Source organism: Macrobrachium nipponense, chromosome 38, assembly GCF_015104395.2.
Source record: "Macrobrachium nipponense isolate FS-2020 chromosome 38, ASM1510439v2, whole genome shotgun sequence".
NCBI classification, from domain to species: Eukaryota; Metazoa; Arthropoda; class Malacostraca; order Decapoda; family Palaemonidae; genus Macrobrachium; species Macrobrachium nipponense.
The window spans coordinates 583,888-599,269 of record NC_061098.1 but is presented as its reverse complement, the minus strand read 5'-3'; the positions used below and the strand labels follow the sequence as shown (position 1 = coordinate 599,269).

Sequence of the window (15,382 nt, the reverse complement as noted above, 5' to 3'; positions counted from 1 at the left end):
GTGGCAGAGTTGGGTGGAGTATAGTTGGTTGATAGGACAGGATCTGAACGTTTGGCGAACGTTCAGTCTTTGCATCACCACCTTCTCACTGCTTTATACTTTGTGTAAAATTGTTTTTATGGGCAGACTAACCTCTCTCTCTCTCTCTCTCTCTCTCTCTCTCTCTCTCTCTCTCTCTCTCTCTCTCTCTCTCTCTCTCTCTCATCACACAAAATGAATATTTACTCAACCTAATTGGGTGCTCGATACCTTTGTCGTCAAAGGCACTAAAATGTCGGCGAAATAATTTTATATAAACGTACAAACGTTTCGTTGAGTTACGTTTACTCTATCCAACTCGAATGTTTTTCTGTTGCCGGTACGTCATAGTTCTTAGATCTACGGTTGAGAGTTGATTGGGGAGTTAACTTTAAGATTTGGTTTCAGTTGATATATAGAACAGTCGTAGAGTTATTCTGGTGTTGAGGAGGAGAACGTTTATTCATGCCATGAATTTTGTAGAATTGAGAGTAGGAATTTTGCTCTGTTAAATGGTTCGTGTGATATATCATTTGATTAATGGCATGTAATATAAAAAATGGTCAGGAATTATTTTTTTTACCAGTGGCTGAATTAAAGGCTGTGATGAAAAATAAGTAGTATGCGCTTCATTTACAGAAATGTAGCTCTGGGAACGTATGTTAAATTCTCTCTCTCTCTCTCTCTCTCTCTCTCTCTCTCTCTCTCTCTCTCTCTCTCTCTCTCTCTCTCTCTCTCTCTCTCTCTGTTTGCAGGGGCCACCCGTTTTCCCCAAAATCTGGTATGCCTGTTTTTGACCTGACTGGTTGCTCTTGTTCCTAGAGAGAGAGAGCAGTACCTCGTCGAAATCTTGACAATCATAATTGCAAACTGAATTTGGTTCGGCCAGAGGCCTCGTTACTACTATCAACACCATTTGATCGAAACCCTTTCATGAACACTGTGCTTGCTTGCTTGTTTGCTTGCTTTCTCTGATATCGTTGCTCAGACAGCAGCGCTTGCTTTACTAGAATGGTTTATTAGCGCAACGAAGTTGTATTCCACGTGTTTTCACGGCTTCCGTATCCACAGTAGTGGAGTATTTTGTCCTTAATCAGGCGAGGTTAGTCGCTTAGCCTATACCAGCACTCGGCCTTGGCACATAATAGAGTTGTCACGCCCAAGAATAGTAACCAATCGTTACCAGGCTTCGTATAGAATTCTTGGTCGTGCCTGCCGTCCCGCAAAAATGAAAGGTAAATAAATAAATAAAGGGTCTTGCGAGATAACGGGTTCTTAAGGCTTTCCCCCTTTTAATAATAATCTTGGAGGGAATAATGCAGCTGAAGTTGGAGTGTATTTGTAAACAAACACATTGCTTTACAAGTAACTAAGGCTAGTGGAGGAGCATTGTCACTAGATTTTGCCTAGCACGATAGAGGATCGATACGAGAGTAAGACGTTCTTCAAGGTTTCGTAAAACAGATAGTCTCTCTCTCTCTCTCTCTCTCTCTCTCTCTCTCTCTCTCCATCTCTCCTCCTCTCATCTCTCCCTTCTCTCCATCTCTCTCGTCTCTCTCCTTCTCTCTCCTTCCTCTCTCTCTCTCTCTCTCTCTCTCTCTCTCTCTCTCCAGAAGTAATTCTAACATGAAGTATCGATACGGAAATGTAAGACGTCCTTAGCCTAAGGTATCTGAAACTGCGCATCTGTGTGTGTGTGTGTGTGTGTGTGTTAACGTTCACGGCTGTGTTAGAACAAAATGACAATTAACATTCTGATAAGAACAACCACCGTTTTAAGAAAAAAATATGCTTTCGTTATAACGGCATGGCATCAGAGAGAGAGAGAGAGAGAGACTTAACTTGACTTTTCGTACAGTCTTAGTCGTAATTCGAGCAACTATCTGCAACTCTTGCATTCCATTCGACTTAGTCGTTCGCCCGTCGCAGAAACCAAACACCTCTGGGACTTTTCCAAGCCATAAGCATTGTGTTGGTTTGCTGCTGTGGCTGCTTTCCTTTTTTTTTTTTTTTTTTTAATGGTTAATTGCTGTTTTTTTTTTAAATATTTAGTTGCTCGTGTGTTCAAAAGTTCTGTTTGTGTGAAAAAAATTGGTTTTGTTAAAAATGGTTTTGGGCCTTCAGCAGTCTCGTGTGTGTGTATGTATGTATGTAATGTTAGGTTTTTGTGGCTGAAAAGTTTTTTTTGCAGAGTCTTGTCTTGGCCTTATAGATAGTTTTCGTGTCAAAAATATTTCTGGCCTTATTAAAGATGAGTTTCGCGTGAGTGTTTTTAACAAAATTTTCGGTCTAGTCAATCAAATCTCGGGTGTGGTTGTTAAAAAGGTGTTTAGCTTTTAAGACGAATAGTAATTGTATAGTTTTGTTCTGTAGTTCTCTTTGGCTTTAGATTTGGCAGATAATTAACCTAATGTAATTTGGATTTTGTATTTGAAAAATGGTTTTTGGAATTAGAGATAAAATAAAACTCGAGTATTATCTTGTCGAGGTTGGTGGTCAGGGCTGTTGTATTAGTGGTTGGTTTTAAATTTGTCAGGTAAGCAAGTCATATAGGTTTTATGTTCTGTATTAGGGAACCCCTACCTAGTATATCATGCTACCTTCTCTGTAATCCAACTCATTGGCCCAAAGGCGCCTGTTATACCGTGTCTGCTTTTGAAGGAACTTAACGAATTGTAAATGGGGATTAATAAGCGGCTCACACTTCAAATTTCGCCACGATGAGCGGGTGTTTTGCCAACAACTGTCATATGTTAGGGCCGAGTTTGGCATGAGGGAGAGTCGATTCGTTGTGTTTTTGTGTGTGTGTGTGTGTGTGTGTGTGTGTGTTTGGTGGGGGGGGGGGGAAGATTTCCACCAAATGTCAGATATAATCACGCTATCGGTTTGTCCCTGCCTTAATTTGAGGAGGAAAGATGGTCATTACGTGAGATCAGTGCCACATCACGATATATATATATATATATATATATATATATATATATATATATATATATATATATATATATATATATTATATATATATATATATATATATATATATATGTATGTATGTATGTAGTAATGTATGTATATATATGATATGTATATATATGTATATATATATATATATATATTTTATATATATATATATATATATATATATATATTTACGAGGTGAAGGTCACGCGGTGAGAGGGTTATTTATATAGATCTGTAATCGTCGGCGAACGTGACTTGATCCGATGGTTAACCTTGGGTTTTACCTGTCAAGGGCAAGTCGTCGCTTTGCTGAATCGTGAAATAAACAAAAATTGATCTATACTACAGTAAGATGCTACGACGGCAGAAGGGAAGAATATATCTATATGATTGTGTCCTGATTGACATTGAGTCAAGATGCGGCGGCTTTTGGGTTGTAAACTTTGCGCGAAATGGATTACCAGACATAATAGCAGCCACGAGTTGCAACCATTATCGGCTGTAGCAATAACTAACAGCATGGTTTGATAAATCGAGCGACAATGTGTACGTACGTATGTAGGAGACTGAAAAATTTCCTCTTATCAAGATTCGCTGGAGGCCTGAAGTGAGTTGATGGATGTGGCGACGCTTGGCAACTCTCCCAGGCCCTTGTGGGGTTCACCTGTCGGCGCCTAGTGGGCCCGTTCCTTCTCTTGTCTTTTTGACCACTTTTATATTATATACGATGCCAGTCAGTCAGTCACCCAGCCAGCCAGCCAGCCAGCCTGGCTATGAAGTGATTTGGAGGCTTGGAAGTGGACTAGAGGAGGAGGTCGTGTAGTCAGATGATAACCCCCTCCCCCTTCCTCTCATTGCCCCATTTTTTTTTATTTTTAGGGGTAGGGGGCAAGCATGTATACTGTTTTAAAGCGGTTTGCCTTTCGTTTGAACTTGTTAAACGTTTGAATCTCTCTCTCTCTCTCTCTCTCTCTCTCTCTCTCTCTCTCTCTCTCTCTCTCTCTCTCTCTCTCTCAACCTATTAATTTCAGAATGAGTAACTTCCCTCGAGTGAGTAAAACCTCGATCTCCTTGACCACTCGTGAAATGGGTATTTCTTTTAAGGTCACTAGCCTTTAGCAAGGGGGGACTGCTAGAGTACGTTAGGTGCCAATTTCTGCCGTTTCATTTCCTTGTGTCTGGTTTGCCTTAAAGGCATCGTGGTTGCATTTGTTGCAGAGTGAATGCTTGTCAAATGAAGTAGACTTAAAAGACGGTGATATATAAGGGCCAGTTGAAGTTTGTCAAAAGTTTATCTAGGAAAAGATTGTCAAAAAGTTACACTGGGAAAAGATTGTCAAAAGTTACACTAGGAAAAAGGAAATGCGAACGAACGTATTAGTATATCTAAGACTTATTATCAAAGCGTTTAACGAAGGTTGTAGAAATCATTGCAAAAAGACCTCCATGTCATTTTACTGGCCGAAAATGGGGTTAAGAATCACGGCAAGAAAGAAAGAAGAGGGGGAGGGGGGAAGAGCAGCAACAATATCGCACCCACCCAGACGAGGAAAGAGAAGTGTGGTGGGGGCCCCCTACAGTGACAGCCCCGAGTTGGGGGTTGGACCGTGAGGAAGTTTGCCTGTATATGTGGGAGTGTCACCGCCCCACTTGGCACAGACAGCTACTAGGTGCCCAAGGTATATACCCCGGGGCGAGGACCTCCTCCACCAGCCACGGAAGTTTTTACCCAAGGAAGTATGTAACTTCCTAGGAATTTTATTAAAAGTAGCAGCCAGCTCTCTCTTTCTGACAGGTTTCATTTTGAAACTCGCTTTGTATAAAGTTCCTGATGTTGCTGCTCCTACTGTGTGGAAGAAGTTTGATACACAAGGTTTTTTTAAGATAACTGCGGCATTCGTGTTTGAACGTTTGTGAGATTGGTATGTCATAGTTTGTCACAGGGTTGACACTCCTACACCACCTTCCTTCCCCCCTCCTCCTCCCTCCTCGTCTTGGTTGGAGGAGGTGGTGGGTGTGGTACACGTGAGAATGATAGCAGTTGTAAATTTACTTTTTTTTTTGGGGGGGGGGCGGCGGGGGCCGGGGCCACCGGGGGCCCCGGGGGGGGTGCTTGTGGTATGAAGGTGTCCTCCTGTCCAGAAAATGCTTAACAGTTTCGTTTCATTGAAGAGGAAAAGGTTCTCAAGAGTCTTCTGGTCAGTCCATCTTCGTGTGTGAAGGTCTTTTGTACCTGCTGATGTTTATCTGGTCTAGAGGAAGCCGGCAACACTTTTAAATAATTGTTTTGACTCCTGTAAGGAAACTTTAGATATGGAGTTCAATTTAGCTCTCCTTGTCTTGCATTTCTCCCAAATTGATTGACCACCTCCTCGTGCCAGTGACCCATCACTGTACCCACATTCCCAGACACATGCCACTTTTATAAAAATATAAGTCATATCCCTTTATTATCAGTGTTAAGAGGCTTATTTTTATCTTTTTTGGGGGGGAAATTGAATCACAGATGTATTTGTACAGCCAGTGACATTTCCTCCTCCTGTATATATGCCTCATTGTCCGCACTGTCCCACCGGGTGACACAATGCCCTTGCTGAGATGTTCCTCTGGCAGCCGATAGTGCCGCCGGTACACCTCTCTCTCTCTCTCTCTCTCTCTCTCTCTCTCTTCTCTCTCTCTCTCTCTCTCTCTCTCTCTCTCTAGCCAAGCTAGGCTAAGCTTAACACTAGCCTATATAGAATATGAAAGTTAGGCGTCTCAAAGGTCGCCGGTGTTTGCTTAATAACATGTTGAGGAAGCGTTTTTTGATACTAAATGTTTGCTGTTAAGGCAGCGTTTTATATAGATACTAAATGTTTGATTCTAAACTGCATATTTGTTGTCTAGACTATCTCTTCCCGCTTCAGGCTTCAATGCCGTTTATAAAAGTATTTCGAGCGCCTCAGCGGCGTGGTTGGTATGGTATTGGCGTTCCACCTCGGTGGTTGGGGGTTCGATTCTCGGCCATTCCATTGAGGAGTGAGAGATGTTTATTTCTGGTGATAAAAGTTCACTCTCGACGTGGTTCGGAAGTCACGTTAAGCCGTTGGTGGTCCCGTTGCTGAAGAACCACTGGTTCCATGCGACGTAAAAGCACCATACGATACAAACAAGCAATTTAAGTATTTCTTTCAAGTGGAGATCGCGTTCACGAATGTACTGTTTAGAAGAACTTCATGTCGAGAGAGGATTTCCGTATCAGCTGTCTTGTTTGATCAGGTCTGGAATAAAATGAGGTGTCTTCATGAATGTACAGAGTATGGATGTTACAGGATGCCGGGTTAATTGTAAATGTCATTAAAAGACTTTTGATAGGTCGGTCATGCCCATTGCTCCCAGGTGTCATAGAGATCAACCGTGTAGTATTTTATTTCTTACACTGAAATTGATGTCATTAAAAGACTATATTAGGACGAACATGCCCATTGGTCTCAAGTATTTTATAGATCAGCAGTGTATTTTAGTTTATACACTGAACTAGTGAACTGTCGGCATTGCATTTTTTGTAGTCTCCCCACGGTCAGAATTGCGTTTATGCAAACATATCATAATTACCAAAGGATAAAGGGATTTGATATATAAAAGGAATGTATGAAGATAAATTAGTAAGGTCAACGTCCCAAGCACGGAATATGTGATAGTCATAATGGGATATGCCAAGTGTTGGTTGGTATATTATTTTATGCTGGCTCTATTCCAGCACTGGCTAAATTTAAGGGCAAGCGACCCTTATGGGAGGGTATTGAAAGCTCTAGACGAAAATTGCAAGGTTTCCTTTCGGTAATTTGTATGACTTGATTACCGGTGAACCAGATTGAAGTTACAGGTCTGATTTTACCCAGTTGATAAATAGAGAAGCGTTCGATTTACTGTTTGCTGTTTACATTTCCTTTTGTAAACAGTCCTGCTCTGATTAAATCAGATCGTAGTATTGCACCTTAGGAGGGAAACACTGAGCTGTACGTAGGAAGAAAACATTGTACTGTACCATGTACACCGCTTGGTTATTCGATTCATATCTATACAACGAGGGCTCCAGCGCCGTGTCTGTTTCCTCTTATTTGATGGGAATGAGGTTGTTGGCCGTTAGTTGCACTTGGTGTCGTTATAATTCTTTCAACAAACTTGCACTTTTGAGGCTATGAGATGTACCTTAGTATAAGTTTTATAAAAATGAGGAAATTAGCCTTTTAAAAGAATGCACAGACTCAGCGAGTGCCTTAAATGTATTTCTTAACTACATACTGACTTTAAATGATTGTTCTGTAGTCTGTTAAGGTTGCAAGAGCATTTTTGAACGAATTGGAGACTATTAAACATGCCTGCTACCTGTCACTTGCGAATTGTACCTAGAAAGTAAAACTAGCCCTGTTGGTTTTAAGATAAGATAGTAGTAGTTGTGAAGTTCATTTGAGGCTTGACTTGTTCGATGGAAAAGATGCTACCAAAGAACTATTGATGGTCGCCCTTTTGTCATACTGAGCTCGCTCGCACATAAATATTTTACTAAAACAAACGCCTATCAGGAGGATTGAAATAAACGTGTGAAATGTATGTGGTGCTTTAGAAAAAATGGTTTGTGAAGAATTAGATGATTATAATAGACATTTTAAGAGAAGCCATCATCGGGGTAAATATGTCCAAGACACTTAGAGATGAGTCATCCAGAGGGTTACGGGTAATGCGAAAAGTGTATTTGTTTAGGTATATCCTGGTCTCCCGTGTAGTAATGCTTGTTGTTTTAGTCATGAGAATGGGTGTTTTCTCTCTCTCTCTCTCTCTCTCTCTCTCTCTCTCTCTCTCCTCTCTCTCTCGTGTGATAACTCTGAAGATTCTAGTCATGAATTTGCCAGTGAACTGAAAGCTCATTCTCAACTGTGGTTTTCACCTTTTTTTTGTGACGTATTCGAGAATTTTTTTAATTTAAAAGTTATTGAAATCCTTCTTTTGTCTTCCAGGCAACGGTACTATCGACTTCCCCGAATTTCTGACTATGATGGCGCGTAAGATGAAGGACACTGACTCCGAAGAAGAAATCAGGGAAGCATTTAGGGTCTTCGATAAGGACGGCAACGGTTTCATCTCTGCGGCTGAGCTTAGGTAGGCTCTCTCTCTCTCTCTCTCTCTCTCTCTCTCTCTCTCTCTCTCTCTCTCTCTCTCTCTCTCTCTCTCTCTCTCTCTCTCTGTCTGTCTTCAAGTAGAGATAACACAAAATGCCGGTGTGTTTTGATAAGTAGAAGCAGTTTAAATTGTGCACATAGGTACATAATATCCTTGCAGTGATGTTCCTTACCAAAACTGTATGTTGTATAATGACAGCGGTATTTTTACATCTTTTCTGAAGCTGCCGTTGACAAGTGGTCCAAACTGTCAAAGAAGTGATGACACACAGATGTTGCTAGACGACCCAAGATGATGTATTAGGATAGTTTTTGTTCTGTACACTGTATCTGCATCAAGTTGAATGTAAAACTTCCATACTAATTGTACTTATTGCCGTAGAATATTGAAGATCGATGATAGGGAAATGTCGAAGTCTTGATTTTGCAATGGATCTGGTCTCTTTCAGGCACGTGATGACCAATCTCGGAGAAAAACTCACTGATGAGGAAGTCGACGAAATGATCAGGGAGGCAGATATTGACGGAGACGGTCAGGTCAATTATGAAGGTAAGGTTTCCACTCCTCACTACCACTACTACTACTACCTCCGCCTAGTGATTATTCAGCGTTTGCAGGTCTTCTAGCTTTCGAATCTTGATTTAGAAGTTTTTTTAGTTTTGTTTAGTTAGAAGTACTAAAATCGAGAGATTTAGCATGCTATACTGTACATACAATGTTCCCATCACTTCAGTATATTGCATGGTACCCGTTGCATGGTTGGTTTTCATAGAAGAGTATTGCTTGCAGAATTTTTGTTTTAGGCTTCTTGCAGCTTTTCCTGTCTCAGCCTGGGGTCTGATATTTACAAATTTAGTTAATGTTATAAATAGTAAATTCAACAGAAGTTTGGCTAAACAAGGTAACCAAACTGTTATGTAGAAAGGATGATATTTTTTAATGTGGAAATAAACGCTTAGTAGCTACCACTGTGAATTGGTTACTCTTCATTCCAGAAGTTTTAACTATATGTCATTTTTTAAAGTCCTGAGTTCTGTAATGTTAGCTGCAGTTGCTTTACATTTTTTAATCCGTCACTTTTGAGTTGACATTGGTACATTAAGAGCTACATTACACAATCAAACTAGGTCCTCTATGCGACTTGTAGGAGGGAGAGAGTGCATTTGCAGTCAGGTTGCTTTTAGATTTTTACTGGTCTGGATTTGAAATTTTAGAATATAATTGCACATTTCCAATAACAGATTAGTGCTAAGGTTTTGCCAGTCAGTAATTTTTGTTAAATTGAACTGTTTAATTTAATTTGCATTACATTAGATCGTTTCATTTACAATGAAGGAAAATGAATGTTTTTTCAGTATTTGAGTAAAGGTTGGTTCTAATGACCCAGATTTTTCTAGGCTTGTACATTTTCCCCATAAATTCTGGAACCTTTTTTTTTTAAGTTGGCTATATGTAACAGCTTGATTTTTTCTTATGATAAACCAGCATTTTTATTATTTTTAGTTGATCACGTACGAAGTCTTGCCTAACCTAAGAATGTCTTAAGGCCCTTGTCCAATCATTAGTGTAATTTTGAGGTGTTTTACCCCTTTTTTTATTTACATTTCTTTGCTAATGAAGTTTGCTAGACATCCAAGCTTATAGCTGAATGGCAGATATTTTATTTACTTGTTGTAATTAACCTTTTTTCTTTTGTATTTTTATTTTGATCCTCCATTATACACTTTTGCATGAGGTTATTGTAAGTAGCATTTGGCCTTGTTTTTTTTTCTCTTGCAGAATTTGTGAGAATGATGACTTCTAAATAGAAACAGGGACGACCTAGACACGTCCTACGTCCGGCACTCAGCCTTCCTAATCCCTAGAATAGTTGTTAGTCATTGACACCTTTCTTTTTTAGTTTGTATTCTCATTTGTCTTTGTTCCCTTTTGTAGTAGATGTAATGTTAAGGTCTTGAATTTTGTAGCTTTGCCAAGTTCCTGTACAGTAACTCTAAATTGGTCTCATGTTTTAAATGACACTTTTGTTCCATTACAAGTACAGTACCATCTTTTTATTGGCTACATATTTGATAATTGGGCACATTTGTGTCATTTTTTGTCAGATCAAAGAGTTCATTATGGATTAATGTGTCATTTCAGTATCAGTCACGTTTTCATTCTGGTGCAAGACTTGTGATGATAAGCTCAATATCAGAAATGCTTTTTATTTAGGTTGCTAATATACGACCTCTCGTTTGTCTTTCAGAGTTCGTCACAATGATGACCTCAAAGTGAAGTGATCGCACCCACTTAATAATAAAACAAATTTCAAACGAACAGTTTTTCTGCTTTCCAGTTTATCTTATTAAAAGGAACTGCTAAAACCCATTATAATAAACGAGTCACATACTGTATATCTTAAACTTGCCTAACTCTTTTGCCTTCAATAACAATCTGGCTCTTTAAGCGCTACTACTGTCAGGAAAAATATTACCAACACCAACACCACCAAAACCACCACCACTACTCTGCCACCATTTGCCAATACTGATGCTGCAAATCATTACCATATCCAGGAGAATAAACACTCTTAATTAGTAGGCAGCGATGATTCCATATCTCCTCCTCCTCCTCCTCCTCCTCCATCATCATCATCATCAGCGGCTGTGGACCTGGGAGAGAGTGGCGTGTGAGGGGTTCGCTTTTCTGAACCCTCCCTGACCGAGTTTTATTACAAGGACTCGTCGTCCCCAGTAGCAAGTAGCGCAGTTATATGTATGGGTTGGTTGGTTGGTTCTAGGGGTGCGCTTCGGGTGGTCAGACCTCTGGAGAAAGAAAATACATATATATATAAAAGTAATTTACCAAGAAAGCCCATTATAAAAAAAAATGTTTACAGGTAGAAAGTTGATATAAAAAGTTGTGCAAGGATGGTGGAAGTCATCATATGTCCACATGATGCTTTTAAAAAATTACATTTTTACTCTTTTGTTTATTTTTCTTGAGTCTTGTAGAAATGTTTTCAGCTTCCAAAGAAAAAAAAAAACATCTTTTTGAAGTCCTGAAGAAAGGACTGCTACTACTACTACTACTACCCCTTTTTAAAGTACAGTCATTGTTATTGTGTGGTAGCCATATAAGCTAGTAGTGAAAGACTCCCTTCAGCTTGCTTTGTTTCAAATGGTGTGTTAATGAACTATGAAGTGACGTTTCCAATGGGCTTCTTTGATTTGAAATATAGTCAGTCACCTTTGAAGACCATAAAAAAAAGGTTCGTTCGTTCGTTCGTTCCTCCAACAAACAACACTCCGTCGTCATCGTCAACAACAGAGGACTGCCACCCATTCTAGTCTGAAGACTATATGCTCTTTCTCCTTTTAACTATTTTTTTTTTCTTTTCCTTTTTTTAGTACTGTTCTATTTGAAAATAATGGAAAGCTAGGTTGCGCAGTTTATATATATATAATTATATGAACTGTCATGTAAATTTTTAAGTTACATAAATAATTTTTTCTTAATTTTTGAAAACTATGTAATGGTGATATCATCCAGAATGGTGTTACATGTCAAGGATTTTTGTTTTCTCTTCCTTTCACTGTTCACCAAGGGTGATAATTATTTTATATTGTGTTTGTCTGGAAGAAATCAGAAAAATATTGAATACAGTCTAGAGGAGAGGGGAGGGTGCGCTGTACTGTATTTTATGTTGGTTGAATGAGAGATACATTTACGTATCAACATACTTCTTGTTAGCTGTGTCTTTGTCGATTTTCTTAAAGGAATAGCAAATGTATACATATTGCAAAAAACAAAAAATGAAGTTAAATTCTTGTACTACATAATACTAATGTAAGGCACGTCATAAACTATAATTTTTTCAATCTTTCGTTGTATCCTCACCATTTCTTGCATTGTTTTTCACTGTTAAAATTGCCGCTAGTAGGGCACTTTTGCGTGCCGCTAATAGCGACCCTGACCACTATAATTATGAATATTGTGTAGGAAAATATACAGTTCTTTAAAAATATTCTCTTTCTGCAACATGTCTTATATTTATTTTTATTTTTTCTTTTGGTATTTCTCGCCAGATGTGGCATTGTTGGTTTTTGAAGCTTATTAGGGTCTCAGCAGTTGATGGGAGAAAAATGTTGTAGTCAGCTTTTCAGATTTTGTTATTGGACGCCCCTCGGGGAACAGGGCCCAGGATGGTGACGAAAGCAGTCTTGCCCTTCTACTCGGAGGCTGAGAGTGTGTGCACTGAACCCCCCCCCCCAAGAAGGCTTCTCATATGTTTTGGTAGCTGGAGGAAGGGAATAATGGCCTCACAGAAGTCTCTCGAGTGGTGTGGCAGTAGCAGCTTAGTGACCATCCTACTGGCACATTTTCGATTCATTTGGGGGAATCCTTTTTATGCGTTGCACGAGTTTTGTTGGGTGTTCGGTTTTCTTAATGACATGTGATAAAACTCTGTATCGCGATGAACATTCCTTTGACACTGTTGTATGTGAGGTGTAGCTTCGTGCCGTGATATAAAAAAAAAAGCATGTGCTTCACCACCTTTATATTGTGGTAAGTTAGGCCAGTGGGAAAGTGAGAGGGGCGGGTGTCAGCAGCAGACTTGGAACAGCTGATGCTAAGGGGGGAACCCTATTATAAAGCAGTTTATAGGTCATTTGATTTGTTGTTTTCAGAATTCTTTTGATTTCACCGAGTACATTTGAGTCCATAACTTGCTGCCACCGTGTTAACCTCCTGTTTTTTCCCACTTCCTTTCATACCCTCTACATATAAAAGAGCCCTCAGCTGGTGAGACCCAGTGTCGCAGGGGCGTTTCCATGCCACTGCAGTAGCTGCCACGCGTCACCTCCCCGACTACAGTACATCAGCAGCAGTGCTGTTATCAAGGGGGTGGCAGTGGAGTTGCTGTGCCACCTGCTACTGTACTGCCCAGCCGCACTGCACCACCCCATCAACGTTACCATAATTAAACTTATTGTTCGTTACATTACTGTTATATAAAAAGTCTATATGATGAACTGTATTCTTCTTCTTCTTCTCTCCATGTCCACAATCCACTTGACTTTCCCTTCCTCTTAAAAACCAATTTTTGAGAATATTATCACCACTGCTTCAGTTCCAAGCAACCGAGTAGGCCCGGTTGCATGCAACATCGCTGCAGGTTTTTGCCATAGTTTTCCTGATAAAACGTGTGTTTGCGCGCGAACGAGCGAGCGACTGAGTATAAGAGAGTTTCAAGTGTGTGTGAACAGGGCAGTGGTGGCTTACAACAGCCTCCCTTCCTGGCCTTCATATCAACCTTTCACCTTCCATAATTATTATTATTAATTCTCTTTGGGTTCTCTGTATAAGCCAGCCTCTTCTCTCTTCCTCCTCCTCCTCCTCCTCCTCCTCCTCCTCCTCCTCTTCCACCTCTTCCTTCTCTTTGGCAGGTCAGTCATCCCACCTCTGTCATGTTTATGCTTTGTCTTTTGCTGGTGTTTTTCTTCACTGACTCGGATGGCCCTGGGTGAGGATGGGCAGTGGGTTTGATCTGCTGGTAAATTGTGGGTTGTGGGCAGTGTGTGGGCAGGCGGCCAGGCAGGGTTTCGGGATGGGACAGGATGCCTCTGCGGCCTCTTTGCCCCCACCACCAGGATGCCATTAGTATAATTTGAGGACCTGATGTCATGTTGTATTGAATAAAAAAGATCAAGAAAGTAAAATCTGCTTTTTAATGTGATCCTCGATTTTCTGGTAGGGTAGTTTTCTTAGTAACTCTAGGTGGGTGATAACACGTCAAAGTTGACAGTGGAAGGTAGTGAGGCATGAAGACATGCTTGCTGACCCCTTGGTTTCTTATATTCACTGTATACTGTATCAACTGCCTATGCAAACTTGAAAGTGTTTGTCTGGAAGTAATTGAAACTTATTGCATTGGTTTTTCATGGTGAAAGTGCTGACTATTTTAGCAATGTAGCTTAATGTCCAGATTTCTCAATGCTCTCGTAATTGAATCCTGAAACTGTATTTTGCTTTTGAGCTGGTGTTCAACATCTATAGAAAGACCAGAAACTTGACTGGCCAATTGTTAGTTTTAACATTCACTTGGTCATAAGGTTGATAAGTGCTGAAATATACTGCAGTAAGCATTGTAATCTGTGAGAAAAATATTTTTTAAGTTTTAAAAACTACTATTGACACAAGGTGACGACTAAATGTTAAATTGTAGTCTTGAGCATTGTGATTACATAAGTTGGCCATTGTTAGTCTTGAATAAGTTTGTCTAGTTCACCCAGTCATCCACGTAATGGCCGTGACCTTTTGAAATATCTAAACTTGCAAGAAGGCCTCGCCTTTCATCTTGGATTTGGCACAAGTTTAACATTTTTAGGTAACTTTAAAATCAATTTGTAAGGGTTACGTAAAAGATTATTCACAAGTATTAATTGAAATCCTAGACTCGTTCGCATTTACACTACAGCTCTTGAGAGTCGAGGATTGTAAAGAAACCTACCCAGTTTTTCTAAGTTTTAAGAGTTTAGAGTCTACCCTTCCCTCCGAGTGAAGTGGAGCAACTTAAATAAAGTTCTAGGAGGCTACCAAATTGGAAATATGTTAGTAATTCGTCTCCAGATGCAGACTTTCACTGTATAACCAAACTTTGCAAAAGCAGATCAGTAGACCAAGTATTCATTAACAGTTTGCCTACTCTCATTAAGTCTAAATTTGAACTAGTGTTTATGTAGGCCTACAGAACACTTCCTAGACGCTGTAGCAGAAATGACATGAAATAGGGGATGGATAATTTACACAGCCTTGGCCATTGTATGTTAAATATTTGAATCGGTTTGAAAGGTAACTGAAATAAGATATGGATAGGTACGAGCCATGTTGAGTTGCATAGAAGTGACAAGCTAAGGCTTGCAGTAGATACAAGTAAGCTAAACAGGCTCGTGATTTACAAAGTGTAATATGTTGATACGATACAGATAAATCATCTCTGAGCATCAGTATTTTATGTAGTTTTTTGAGACCATTATCAGAAGGAGACGCTAATGAGAAGAATAAAGGAGAGATTCACACGAAAAGGTCATTTGAATTCCAGTGTATGAGCCATGCATGTAATTTTAGCTAACAAAGTTTAATATCGATAAAAATTTTACTGTTCTACGTTCCAATGAAGGATAGATCTAGGGTACTTATCCGCGGCGGCCTAGACTATGGCAGTTGCGGTGTTCTATGCAGTTTTACCTACTGAACA

General features: G+C 39.8%; 1 protein-coding gene across 2 annotated transcripts in view; it reads left to right on the top strand.

Annotated features, from left to right (window-relative positions):
* Positions 1-13,844, top strand: part of LOC135209546 (calmodulin) — a 33,878-nt gene extending 20,034 nt beyond the window's left edge. The window contains exons 3-6 of one of the 2 annotated variants that reach the window (XR_010313382.1): positions 7,977-8,118; positions 8,588-8,688; positions 9,919-10,011; positions 10,388-13,844. Coding sequence is in view for 1 of the 2 variants with exons in the window: in XM_064242197.1 (XP_064098267.1) it covers positions 7,977-8,118; positions 8,588-8,688; positions 10,388-10,416 (272 nt within the window). In the remaining variant the exon portion in view is untranslated. The remainder of the gene's footprint in view (positions 1-7,976; positions 8,119-8,587; positions 8,689-9,918; positions 10,012-10,387) is intronic. The other variant, XM_064242197.1, reaches the window with a different exon arrangement.
* The last annotated feature ends 1,538 nt before the right edge of the window (positions 13,845-15,382 follow it).